General features: G+C 39.6%; 1 protein-coding gene across 1 annotated transcript in view; it reads left to right on the forward strand.

The window, feature by feature from the left end:
• The window catches only part of LOC103262111 (MORC family CW-type zinc finger protein 1), a gene marked incomplete at its 3' end in the record, with an annotated part of 81,438 nt that overhangs the window by 413 nt on the left and 68,673 nt on the right, over positions 1-12,352 (forward strand). Inside the window, exons 2-3 of the mRNA XM_008059722.1 lie at positions 9,036-9,089; positions 9,959-9,993. Of these exons, the coding sequence (XP_008057913.1) occupies positions 9,036-9,089; positions 9,959-9,993 (89 nt within the window). The remainder of the gene's footprint in view (positions 1-9,035; positions 9,090-9,958; positions 9,994-12,352) is intronic.

Genomic DNA, 12,352 nt, shown 5'->3' on the forward strand with positions numbered 1-12,352 from the left:
GGCGGCAGCGGCCACTGCACTCCAGTCTGGGCGACAGAGTGAGACTCCAACTCAAAAAAAAAAAAAAAAAGAAAAAGAAAAACACATGAATTGGTATTGTTGATTTACCGATTTATTTATCTGAGTTGTGTATGCTTTAAAAATTTTTTTTTAGAATTATATATATAGCTAGACAGATTTGTAGAGACAGAGCCTGGATATTTTGCCCAGGCTGGTCTTGAACTCCTAAACTAAAGCTATCTTCCTGCCTGGGCCTCCCAGAGTGCTGAGATTATAGGCATGAACCAGCACTGCCCCTGACCAACTTCCGGAAGCTTTTTGAAAACAATGAAAAAGTGATAAAGCTGTATTCTGGGCCAGACTGAAGTTTTTGGTACTCTTCAGTTAACACTGAGTGGTAGTAAGCCCCTACATTTATCATTTAACAAAACTTTTTAACTGTTGGTCAGTAGAAGTCTAGCTTTACCAATCTTGCTTACCTATAGTCGGCTCAACTCACTAGCATTTTAGAGACTCAAGTGGGCCTCTAAACAGAGTAACTTGCATCTGGATTTCAACTTCTGTGGCCCCCTGATGTTTTCCACAAATATAACTTCTCGAATGATAGAAATCTCACGTGTTGTTTTTTTTTTTTTAATTTATGATCTGACCGTTTTTCTTCTCTGCCATGTCCAGGTCCCTGATAGGGCTACTCTGTAGGTGTCATTCAGAGCTTTGGCTTGTGGGGGCAAATGACAGAGGTTTTCTATCTCATTGATCGTTTCTGATACAGCAAGTAATAGCAGTTAGTCTGTATAATTTGCAGTGGGGTGTCAGGGTTTTTTGGCATCTTTTAGTAATTTGGATTTTCTAAAAATACTAACTGATGTAAGAGATGTGCCGAATTTGCAACCACAGGAATGGAGGCACAAAGAAACCAAAGAAGACCAGACTGGGATTTTAAGATAACAGTAAAACGGGTAATACTCAGCAGATATTTTAGACTTTGTCTTTCTATGAAGAATGTTTTCAAGCTGCAAAAGGTGGAACAAATAGTTAAAAGGCAACTGAGGTAGAAGACAAATGAAGAAATAGAAGTTTTAAGTGAGTTTAAGAAAAAATGATGCCTCCAGTGCGTGTAGGACTGGGAATTTTTTCTCAGAAAAGTTCCTCAGCCTCAGTTTTGTTGGTAGCTTCTGTGGCTATTGTTTTCCAGCTTCCCTCTCCCCCAAACCACCTTGTGGTACCCCTTTTCCCAACCCCATTTTCACATTTTCAGTTGGTGATAAGGTAGTTTTTTTGTTTGTTTTAAGAGACAGGATTTTGCTCTGTTGACAGGCTGGGGTGCAGTGATACGATTATAAATTACTGCAGCCTCGAACTCCTGGGCTCAAGTGATCCTCTTGCCTCAGCCTCCTGCGTAGCTGGGTCTACAGGCAACAGGCACATGCCATTACATCTTGTTCATTAAATTTTTTTTTTTTTTTAATAGACAGGATCTCACTTTGTTAGGCTGGTCTTGAACTCCCAGGATCAAGTGATTCTCCAGTCTTGACCTTCCAAAGTGCTGGGGTTATAGGTATGAGCCACTGTGCCTGGCCCTGGAATGGTAACTTAACAACAAAAATGACGGCAACTTGAAGCAACAGCAAAATCGGATTCAAGCTGAAGTCTTCTTGACTCTCACCGATAGATTTTATTTGAGACTTCCTTCTGTAAAAACAGTAGTGATTTTTTAACTTCTTTTGCATCACCCGCACATCCAATCCATCACCAAGTGCATGTTTTCTCTAAATACAACTCAAATTTATTTATTTCTCTCTGTTCCACTGCCATTGGCAAGCTGCTACATCTCTCTTCCGGACTCCACACAGCCTTCTAACTGGGTTTTCTGCTTTTCGTTCCGGCTCCTCCATGGTCTCATTTTCCTGAAAAGCTGCCAGAGTGAGCTTTTGACAAAGTATACCAGATCTGTCCCTTTTCTGTAAACACACCAGTGGTTTCCAGTTGCATGTATGAGCCCCTCTTTGGGGGTAGGAAGCTGGTCATGCCCTGGTCTCAGCCTACTCTCCTGTTTTACCATAAGCTGAGCTCAGTGGTCTCCTTAGCTGTTTCCTGCTCACGGCTCTTTGCATCTCTTGCTGGAAAGTTTCTACCCTGCTCTGCAAGGTAGAATTCTCTCATCCTTCAGGGCTCAGTTGAAGGATCCTCTCCCAAGAGGCACTTTCGCTGACCATGTGCCCTTCTTCTCCAGCTACTCTTTGCCATCGCTACGATAAAGGCGGGCCCTAACCACATCTGGAATATCCGCTTTGTATGTTCATTTACCTGTGTGCTTTCCACGTCCCCCACCAGCCTGAGCACCAGGACGGCAGAGACCACATCTGTGTGCACATGGTAGGCCATCAGTGAAAATCTCTTGAATGAACTAGCCCAGAAACTTGTATGGCATTTTGGGTCAGAATGGTTGCAGTTACTTTCCTTCAGGATTGTTTATGTATTAAGTTTTTTGTATGTTGAATCATATATTTTTAATTCACTAAAAGGGCTCGTGATTTAAAGTCCTGATTTTGTAAAACATATCATACTCCTCTTTTACATGGTTTTACTTATTTATTTTTTATTTTAATTTCTATTTGAAAGTGTGGGGTACAATTTAGGGTTAGGTATACAAATGTTAATTATGCAGATACCCTTGTTAATGAGGTGTGCCCACCTCCCCTAGCAGTTTCCCTTACTGCCAGTCTACCACACTACTGTCAATCCCTTTCTTATAGTGTTAGATAATTGTTCAAGTTCTGCTTATGAGTGAGAACATATGGTACTCTGTTCTTTGTTTCTGTGATAGATCACTAAGTATGATCGACTCTAAATCCATTCAAGGTGCTGCAAAGTCCATATGTTTGTCCTTCTTTATGGCTGCATAATATTCCATCATGTATATGTACCACATTTTAAAAATCCCAACCAGTTTCGATAGGCAGCATGGTTGGTTCCATGTTTTTTGCTATTGTGAATAGTGCTGCAATAAACATGCGAGTGAAGATATCTTTTTTGTAGAATGATTTGAGTTCCTCTGGGTATACTCCCAATAGGGGTGTTGCTGGGTCATATGGAAGGTCAATTTCTAGTTCTTTCAGAAATGGCCACACTGTTTTCCAAAGAGGTTGCACTAGTTTGCATTCCCACCAGCAGTATAGAAGCATTCCTTTTTCTCCACATCCTTGCCAGCGTCTGTTGTTTGTTTTATTAGTGATGGTCCTTCTTACTGGGTTAGGTGGTATCTCAGTGTGGTTTTGATTTGCATTTCTCTGATGATTAGTGAGGCTGAGCACTTTTTCATGTGTTTATTGGCTGTCCATATATCTTTTGAGAAATGTCTGTTCATGTCTTTTGCCCACTTTTTAATGGGGCTGTTTTTTTCCTTTTGGCACATTTGAGTTCCTTATAGATCCTAGATGTTAGGCCTTTGTCAGATATACAGTTAGCAAATTTTTTTTTCCCTAGTCTGTGGGCTGTCTCTCTGCTCTCTTGATAGTTTCATTTGTTTTGCAGAAGTTTGTCAGTTTGATGACAAACTTTATCTCTTATGGCATGGGCACTTGGGGTTTGATCAGGAATTGGTTGCCAGTTCCAATTCACATAAGGGTACCTCCTACATTTTCTAAGGTTCTTAGAAAATTTGAGGCTTTACGTTTAGGTTTTTGATCCATTTAATTTTTGTGTGTGGTTATAGGTAGGGGTTCTGTTTCAATCTTCTGCGTGTGATCAGCCAGTTTTCCCGGCACCATTTACTGAATAGTTTCTCCTCTACCCAGTGGTGGTTGTTGGAGGCTTTGTCAAAGAGAGTTGGTTGAGAAATTGAGGCTTTGCTTCTGGAATCTCTATCCTGTTCTGTTGGTCCGTATGCCTGTTCTTGTACCAGTACCAGGCTGTCTTGATTATTGTAGCCTTATAGTAAAGTTTGAAGTCTGGAAGTGTGATACCTCCTGCTTTGTTTCTTTTGCTAAGGATTGTTTTGGCTATTCATGGTCGTTTATGTTTCCATATGAATTTCTGTATTGTCATTCCCAGGTCTGAGAAGAATGATGTTGGTAATTTAATGGGTATTGCATTGAATCTGTAGATTGCCTTTGGTAGGGTGGACATCTTAACATTGTTGATTCTTCCTATCCGTGAGCATGGAATATTTTTCCATTTGTTTGTGTCTTCTTGGATTTCTTTGAGCAGTGTTTTGTAGTTCTCATTATAAAGGTCTTTCACTTCTCTGGTTAGGAAGATGCCGAGGTATTCCTTTTTGTGTGTGACTATTGTGAATGGGATAGTACTTTTTATTTGGTTCTCCACTTGCTTGTTGTTGATGTATAAGAATGCACATGGTAGTGCATGCCTGTAACTCTGGCTACTTGGAAGGCTGAGGCGGAAGGATCACCGGAGGCCGGCAGGTCGAGGCTGCGGTGGCCACTGCACTTCAGTCTGGGTGACAGTGAGACTCCAACTCAAAATAAATAAATAAATAAAAAGAATGCAACTATCTTTTCACATTTATTTTGTACCCCAAGACTTTGCCAAAATCCTTTATCAGTGAAAGCAGATTTTTGACAAATTCTCTTGGATAAATTTTTTTTTTTTTTTTTTTAAAGAGAGAGGGGATCTTGCACTGTCACCCAGGCTGGAGATCAGTGACACAATCATGGCTCATTGCAGGCTCGAACTCTGGGCTCAAGTGATCCTCCTGCCTCAGCCTCCTGAGTAGCTGGGATTGCAAGTGAGTACCACCATGCCAGACTAATCTTTCTTATTTTTTGTAGATGTCAGTTCTCTCCGTATTTCTCAGTCTGATCTCAAACTCCTGGCCTCAAGTGATCTTCCCAACTTGGCTGCCCAAAGAGAACCATCTTGCCTGACTAATTTGGATTTAAGTAATAAAATTTTAATGAAAAATTCTCTGAAAGAAAACACCAATTGAATACATGCTTATAAGGCAACATTAAAAGGTCAGATTTTGCCTTGATGATACTAAGGTCCCTGGTTTTTATTTTCTTAGGAGTGGACTGGAGGTTTTGGCAAAAGTGTTCTTGCCCTTGGCTTCATAATGGAGAGGCATCTACTGAATTTTGACCATGCTGAGAAAATTGTTTCTATAATAACTTCTTAGTAACTTTTTACCCTACATCTGGCCTCTTTTGTGCTATTTTTTTTCACCATTTTTTTTCTTTATTGTAAAGCTATGGGGTACAATTCAGGGTTAGGTATACAAATAAATGTTCATTATGTAGATACTCTTGTTGATGAGGTGTACCCCTCCCTCCCCTGGCAGTTTCCCTCAACTGCCAATCCCCCCTCTGCCCCCTGGCAGTTTACCATTACTACCAATTCCTTTCTTATAGTATTATAATAATTGTTCAAGATCCATTTATGAGTAAGAACATATGGTACTCTGTTCTATGTTTCTGTCCTAGATCACTGAGTATGATAGACTTTCTAAACCCATCCAAGTTGCTGCGAAGTTCATATGTTTGTCTTTTTTAATGGTTTCATAATATTCCATTGTGTATATGTACCACATTTTTTTTTTTTATCCCGTCCAGCTTCGTTGGGCAGCATGTTTTTGTTATTGTGAATAGAACTGCAACAAATATGTGTGTATAGATCTATTTTTGGTAGAGTAACTTGAGTTCTTCTGGGTATATTCCCAATAGGGGAATTGCTGGGTCATATGGAATGTCAATTTCTAGTACTTTCAGAAATCGCCACACTGTCTTCCAAAGAGGTTGCACTAGTTTGCATTCCCACCAGCAGTGTAGAAGCATTCCTTTTTCTCCACATCCTCACCAACATCTGTTGTTGCTTATTTTATTAATGATGGTCATTCTTATTGGGGTTACGTGGTATCTCATTGTGGCTTTGATTTGCATTTCCCTGATGATTAGTGAGTTCAAGCACTTTTTCATATGTCTGCTGGCTGCCCATATATCTTCTTTTGAGAAGTGTCTATTCATGTCTTTTCTGTTCAAGCCCACTTTTGAATGGGGCTGTTTGTTTTTTTCCTTTTGGCGCATTTGAGTTCCTTGTGGATCCTAGATGTTAGGCCTTTGTCGGTTATACAGTTGGCAAATACTGTTTCCCATTCTGTGGGCTGTCTCCCTGCTCTCGTGATGGTTTCTTTTGCTTTGCAGAATCTTGTTAGTCTGATGAGGTCCCACTTGTCTATCTTATTTCTTAAGGTAGGGGCATTTAGGGTTCTGAATAGGAATTGGTTGCCAATTCCAATTTCCATAAGAGTGTCTCCTTCGTTTTCTAAGATTCTTATAATTTGAGGTTTTATGTTTAGGTCTTTGATCCATTTAGAGCTAATTTTTGTGTATCTTTTACATTATCTTAGATTTTTACACTGGCTTTTTTTTAACTTTTATTTTATTTTTTATTTTAAAGATGTGGGGTACAATTCAGGGTTAGATATACAAATGTTCATTATGCAGGTACCCTTGTTGATGAAGTGTGCCTCCCTTTCTCCAGGCAGACTCCCACTACTGCCAATTCTGCTTCCCCGCGCCGCTCACGGCAGTTTCCTGCTACTGCCAATCCTTTTCTTATAGTATTGCAATAATTGTTCAAGTTCCGCTTATGAGTGAAAACATGTGATACTCAGTTCTTTGTTTCTGTGAAAGATCACTCAGTATTATAGACTCTAAGTCCATCCAGGTTGCTGTGAAGTTCATAACTTTATTCTTCTTTATGGCTGCATACTATTCCATCATGTATATGTACTACCTTTATTTTATCGAGTCCTCTTTTTGATGGGCAGCATGGTTGGTTCCATGTTCTTGCTACTGTGAACAATGCTGCAATAAACAGATGTGTGCAGGTATCTTTTTTATAGAGTGATTTGAGTTCTTCTGGGTATATTCCCAGTAAGGTGATTGCGGGGTCATATGGAAGGTCGATTTTTAGATCTTTTAGGAATCGCCACACTGTTTTCCACAGAGGCTGTACTAGTTACACTCCCATTAACAGTGTAGAAGTGTTCCCTTTTCACCACCTCCTCTCCAGCATCTGTTGTTTTTTGAGTTCTTGATGATGCCCATCCTGACTGGAGTTAGGTGGTATCTCAGTGTGGTTTTAATTTGCATTTCTTTGATGACTAGTGAGGCTGAGCATTTTTTCACATATCTGTTGGCTGCTACTGGAAGGGCATCTTTATATAACAATTACATTTTAGCAATTTTTTTTTTTGAGTAGGGGTCTCATTCTGTAGAGGCTGGAGTGCAGTGGCTGTAGGCTGAAGTGCAGTGGCATGATCATGGCTCACGGCAGCCTCAACCTCCTGAACTCAGGCGATCCTTCCACCTCAGCCTCCTAAGTAGCTGGGACTACAGGCATGTGTCACTCCACCTGGCTATTTTTAAAAGTTTTTTTGTAGAGACAGGGTCTTGCTATGTTACCTAGTCTGGACTCCTGTGCTCAAGTAATCCTCTTCGGCCTCCCCAAAAGATGGAATTGTAGCTGTGAGTCACTGTGCCCGGCCTTAGTAGTTGTTTGTGGGTTTGTTTGTTTTTAATTACAAACTTTAAAACTGACTTGACTGAAGAGACTTTTCATCAGCATTTGTGCTTGAAGTTTACAAGTCCAAAAATGGTGACATATACTGTGTGTGTGTGTTTAAAGTAAATTTTAAGCTAAAGTGTCTTGTGGCCTAGAATACTTGGAGACTCTGAGATATTGCAGATGATACTCTCTTTTGTACAAATTAGCAGATTTTTTTTTTTTGATAAATGGGTCTCTCTTGCTTCTGTTACCTGTTTACTACATATAGAAAGAAAACTGCGTACTGAATCATCCCTTAATGCTGTGATAAGGTTGCTGATTGAAATACCCACATCAGGAAATGAAAAGCAAGCCTGGGACCCTGAAGGCGGCTTGGTTCCGCCCACTGATAACCATTCAGCCTTGAAAGTGTTGTAAATAGTGAAGGCTGCCTGGAGTGTTCAGTTACTGAGGTCCTGTCATTCAGGGCTACGGGAGAGAATGACCGCAGGTAATTGATTTAAGGAGTGGGCTGGGCTTTTCAGAGATGGAAAGATTCTCCAGAAAAACACCACTTGGTGAGGCAAATAGGGGCCTCCTGCCAGTTCCTGTGCCTGCAGATGGAACTGTATGGCCTTTTAGTAGACCGGAATTTTGATCGATATTTTTTAGAAATAATTTGGCTTTTTTTTTTTTTGAGACAGAGCCTCATTCTGTCAACTAGACTGAAGTGCAGTGATACAATCCTGGCTCACTGCAGCCTTGGCCTCCTGGGATCAGGCAATCCTTCTGTCTCAGCCTCCTGAGTAGCTGGGACTATAGGAACATGCCACCACACCCAGCTCAATTTTTGATTTTTTTCTAGAGACGAGATTTCACTATGTTGTCCGGGCTGGTCTCGAACTCCTGGTCTCAGGCAATCCCCTTGTCTTGGCTTCTCAGAACGCTGGGAGTACAGGTGTGAGCCATCTTGCCTGCTAATCTGGATTTAAATAATAACATTTTAATGAAAAATTCTCAGGAAAAAAAAACCCAGTTGAATATGTGCTTACAAAGCAATATTAAAAGGTCAGATTTTGCCCTGACGATACTCTGTACCTGCAGATGGAACCTTACGGCCTTTTAGTAGACCAGGATTTTGATCAATATTTTTTAGAAATATTGATCACAAATTGACGTAAAAACATTTTTACACTAATGGGCCATTTCCACTCACCTGTGGCCAATAGCCAACACTACAGAACAGCTGGTGGGCCTGCGGGGAGAGAGGCAGCCTTACTACACAGTAAGTTTTTATTTTCTTAGGAGTGGACAGGAGGTTTTAGCAAAAATGTCCTTTGTCCCTGGCTTCGTAGTGGAGGGGCATCTACTTCTGAATCTTGACTGTGCTAAGAAAGTTGTTTCCAGCATAACTTCTTAATTGATTATCTGTCTGAAACTGGAGAACATTAGTCTGCAAGTGTCTTGAACCTTTTACGCTAATTACACACCTGTTTTAACTTTTTGTTTTCTCTTTATTTCCTCATCAGCACCACTCACAGCTTCCTTTTTGGAGCACTGGCTGAGTTGCTGGACAATGCAAGGTAAGAGTTATTGTGAATAAAGTTTGTTGCAGGAATTTCATGACACACATCCGGTCTAGTTATATTGGAAGAATAAAAAGATTATGCCATTTTTTTTCATCTGTACTGTTTTGTGTCTTGATTTTCTATAAAATCAGAGTATTATAGGAAAAAATAACAAGCGAGAGAAAGAAGTATTTATTTCTTATTTAGTTTGTTTAATTTGTGTGTAGGATCAGTGTTGAAGTGCAAGTAAATTAGATCTGTTTTGTGTTGATAACCATGCTGTAGCCTATGTTCATTCAGTTGTTTTGTGAGTTATATATCAGTGCTCTAATAAAACTTTATGTAGAGAGCACTTGCTGGGACAGATTTTGTTCATGGGCTCTAGTTTGCTGACATCCGACCTAGGGAAAATGCCTGTTAACAATTTGACTTGTTTCTTTATATGTACTTGTATATCACAGATGTTCATAAAAATGTGATCATATAATACATTTTACCTAGTAATTTGCTTTTTCTTCCCTTTTTTTGGGGTAAACTATCATAAAGACATTCCATGACTTCTGGATTTTTTTCCTGCCAGTTTAAAAAAAGATATATATCCATTTTATTGAGCTTTTTGTGTAACTACCACTAAGTTTCATCTCTTCTTTTAAGTTTCTGAGTTTCAGGGTTTTTAATATTCTCAAATTGTGAGTGATCATAGGTCTTATTATATAAAAGTACATTGAAACTTTTTAGTAATTGATTTTGAAGCAATTTAAGTGGCTTTTTGTATCGTTTGATATCTGACAATAGATTTTGCCTCACATAAGCAATTCAGATTATTGTAATTTTTTAGAACATAATTTCATATTGAAGCAATAATATTTTTATATCATTTCCAGAGATGCAGGGGCTAGAAGACTTGATGTGTTTTCAGGTGAGCAGATTTATTTTTTCATTTTTTTTCCTTCTAATGGAAAGCCTGTAGTTATTTTGCTTGCATTTTATTTCATGAAATTAACCCACATTCCATAGATTTTTAATGTAATCTAAGTGTTTTGTGAGTACAGTGACCCTATGGGGAGCCCAGGTGAAGAAAGTCGACTTTGAGAGTCAAATTATTCACTTGTTAGAAGGCCTATTTACGAAATTAGGTCTTTCAGAGTTTTGTGAAAGTATCAGAGTGATTTGGAGCAGGGATTTGTTTGCCCTGAGAAATGGTTTTATTTTCAAAAGCTCATTAACTTAGTGGGGAGTCATAATTAAGCATGTGTCATTCCCAACTCACCACAGTTTTAAAATGTGTAAGTGAATGCAGTATGACTGTTTGAGGACTGGAAAATTCGAGCCAAATGAGTTTTCCTCATTGACTGCATTTGTAGTCAGCAAGTACTTACTGCACTTATTAGTTAATTTCATTAGAGTGTGATGCTAGTGGAATGAAGTCCTGCGGTCCAGCCCTGCAGCCAACACTACCCAGAGAAGTGCCTGTGTGGTGAGGCTGCCTCCCTTCCCCTAGTCCTGCCAGCTGTTCTGTAGTGTTGGCTGTTGGCCACAGGTGAGTGGAAATGGTCCATGATGTAAATCCATGTATCTGAAAAGAAACTCAATTCAGTTCACTTTCGGAGTGTTTAAGATCCTGAGCCAGAGGAATGGTTAGGCCTCATGGAGGAGACAGACACAGACCTCTCTAGGTAACTGAGGAAATAGTAATGACTCTCTTCTTCCCCTTCTCCTCTCCAGGTTCTGAGAAGTTTGGGAAATAAATAAAAGAGTCAGTCTTTATTACTGGTAAATGTTGGGTTGGAGTATCTTGGTGTGAGATAGCAAATGGACTTGCTGATCAAGCCCTGGGTCAGGCTGACTCACCCACCCAGTGGAGTCAGGCTTCCCTGGAAATGTCTGCCCTGGAGAAGGCAGCAAAACTCAGCTCTCTGCAGGCAGCTCACTTCCAAGAGGAAGACAAAGGGTCTGAACAAGGACTCTTATTCAGTTTTTTCTTCCCTGAGTGACCAGTCAAATGAGTGAGCCCTTGTCCCGCAAGGGAAGATTGAGCAAAGGGACAGGATAGGACCTCTTTAGCGGAGACAAAGTCATCTTCCCTTATATACCAGTTATACAGAGTACAGTTGGAATAAGTGCTCTTGCCTAGGAAAGACTTAAAGAATGGTTGAGACACAGATAAAGAAGAAATTATGCATCATATTAAGGAGCTAGGGCTTGAAATATGGATATAATTTTTAACAAATCGTCTAGGAAGAAAAGAATATTTCTATCTAGAGAAAGAAAAAATGGAATTAGACTAGTTCAGAGCTTCATTCATTTATTCCATAGCAATCTACTGAGCATTTACTATTCTAGGTGCTGGGGAGAGCATTGAGCAAAATATTGAAGTCCATGTGCTATGGAAATACATTCTAATGGGGAGAGAGAGACAATAAAGAAACTAACAAATACATAATATACCTTGCAATGATAAGTGCTCAACGGAAAAAAAAATTAGATAGGATAAATGTTCTCACTCATATAGTAGACCTTGAACATCCAATGTAATACTATAAGAAAATGACTGACAGTGGTGGGAAACTATGGGGGGGAGGGGAAGGGAGATGGGATTAACGGTAGTAAATATCTGTCTGGGGTTAGGGAGACACCTCTTATCAACAAGGGTGCCTGAACGAAGCATATTTGTATACCTAACACTTAACTGTACCCCACAATATCATAATAAAAAATATTGACTATAAAAAAAAAGAGAACAGAGAGTCCTCAAAGGGAACCATTTTGCCAATGTGAAAGAGGTGAAACAAATAAACACCAGCAGAGGCACTAAAAAACATCAAAATTGACGAGCTCAAAAACCATTTTGAGCAGTGAAAAAGCGTTTCGGTGTATTGCATCAAATGGAGAGTACTTTAAAGGTGACTGAAGTTTAAACATGTAAGAATAAATGCACAATTTTTTATAAATAAATTCTTGGGGTATTTTTGGATCCCACCACCCGGGTACAGTTTTTTCATGGGGTGTTCTGGCAAGTTCTCTCTGAATAGGTGATATTCCAGCAAAGACCTAAGTGACCGGAGGGAGTGAGCCATGGAGAAACCTGCAGAAAAGGCCCTCAGGGAACAATGACAAGGCTTAGTTGACTAGGGCTAAGCATCAGGGCCAAAAGGATGAGCATGTTGAATATGATACAAAAGCTTTTTCTATAGTCAGTGGACAGTGAAGAATTATGAGCAGTGCCATTTCCCTAAGCAGATGTGCTCTTTTTTCCTTTTTTTTTTTTTTTAAATTTT

The sequence above is a fragment of the Carlito syrichta genome, unplaced genomic scaffold (genome assembly GCF_000164805.1).
Source record: "Carlito syrichta isolate Samal-C Ts95f unplaced genomic scaffold, Tarsius_syrichta-2.0.1 Scaffold91636, whole genome shotgun sequence".
Lineage (NCBI taxonomy): Eukaryota > Metazoa > Chordata > Mammalia > Primates > Tarsiidae > Carlito > Carlito syrichta.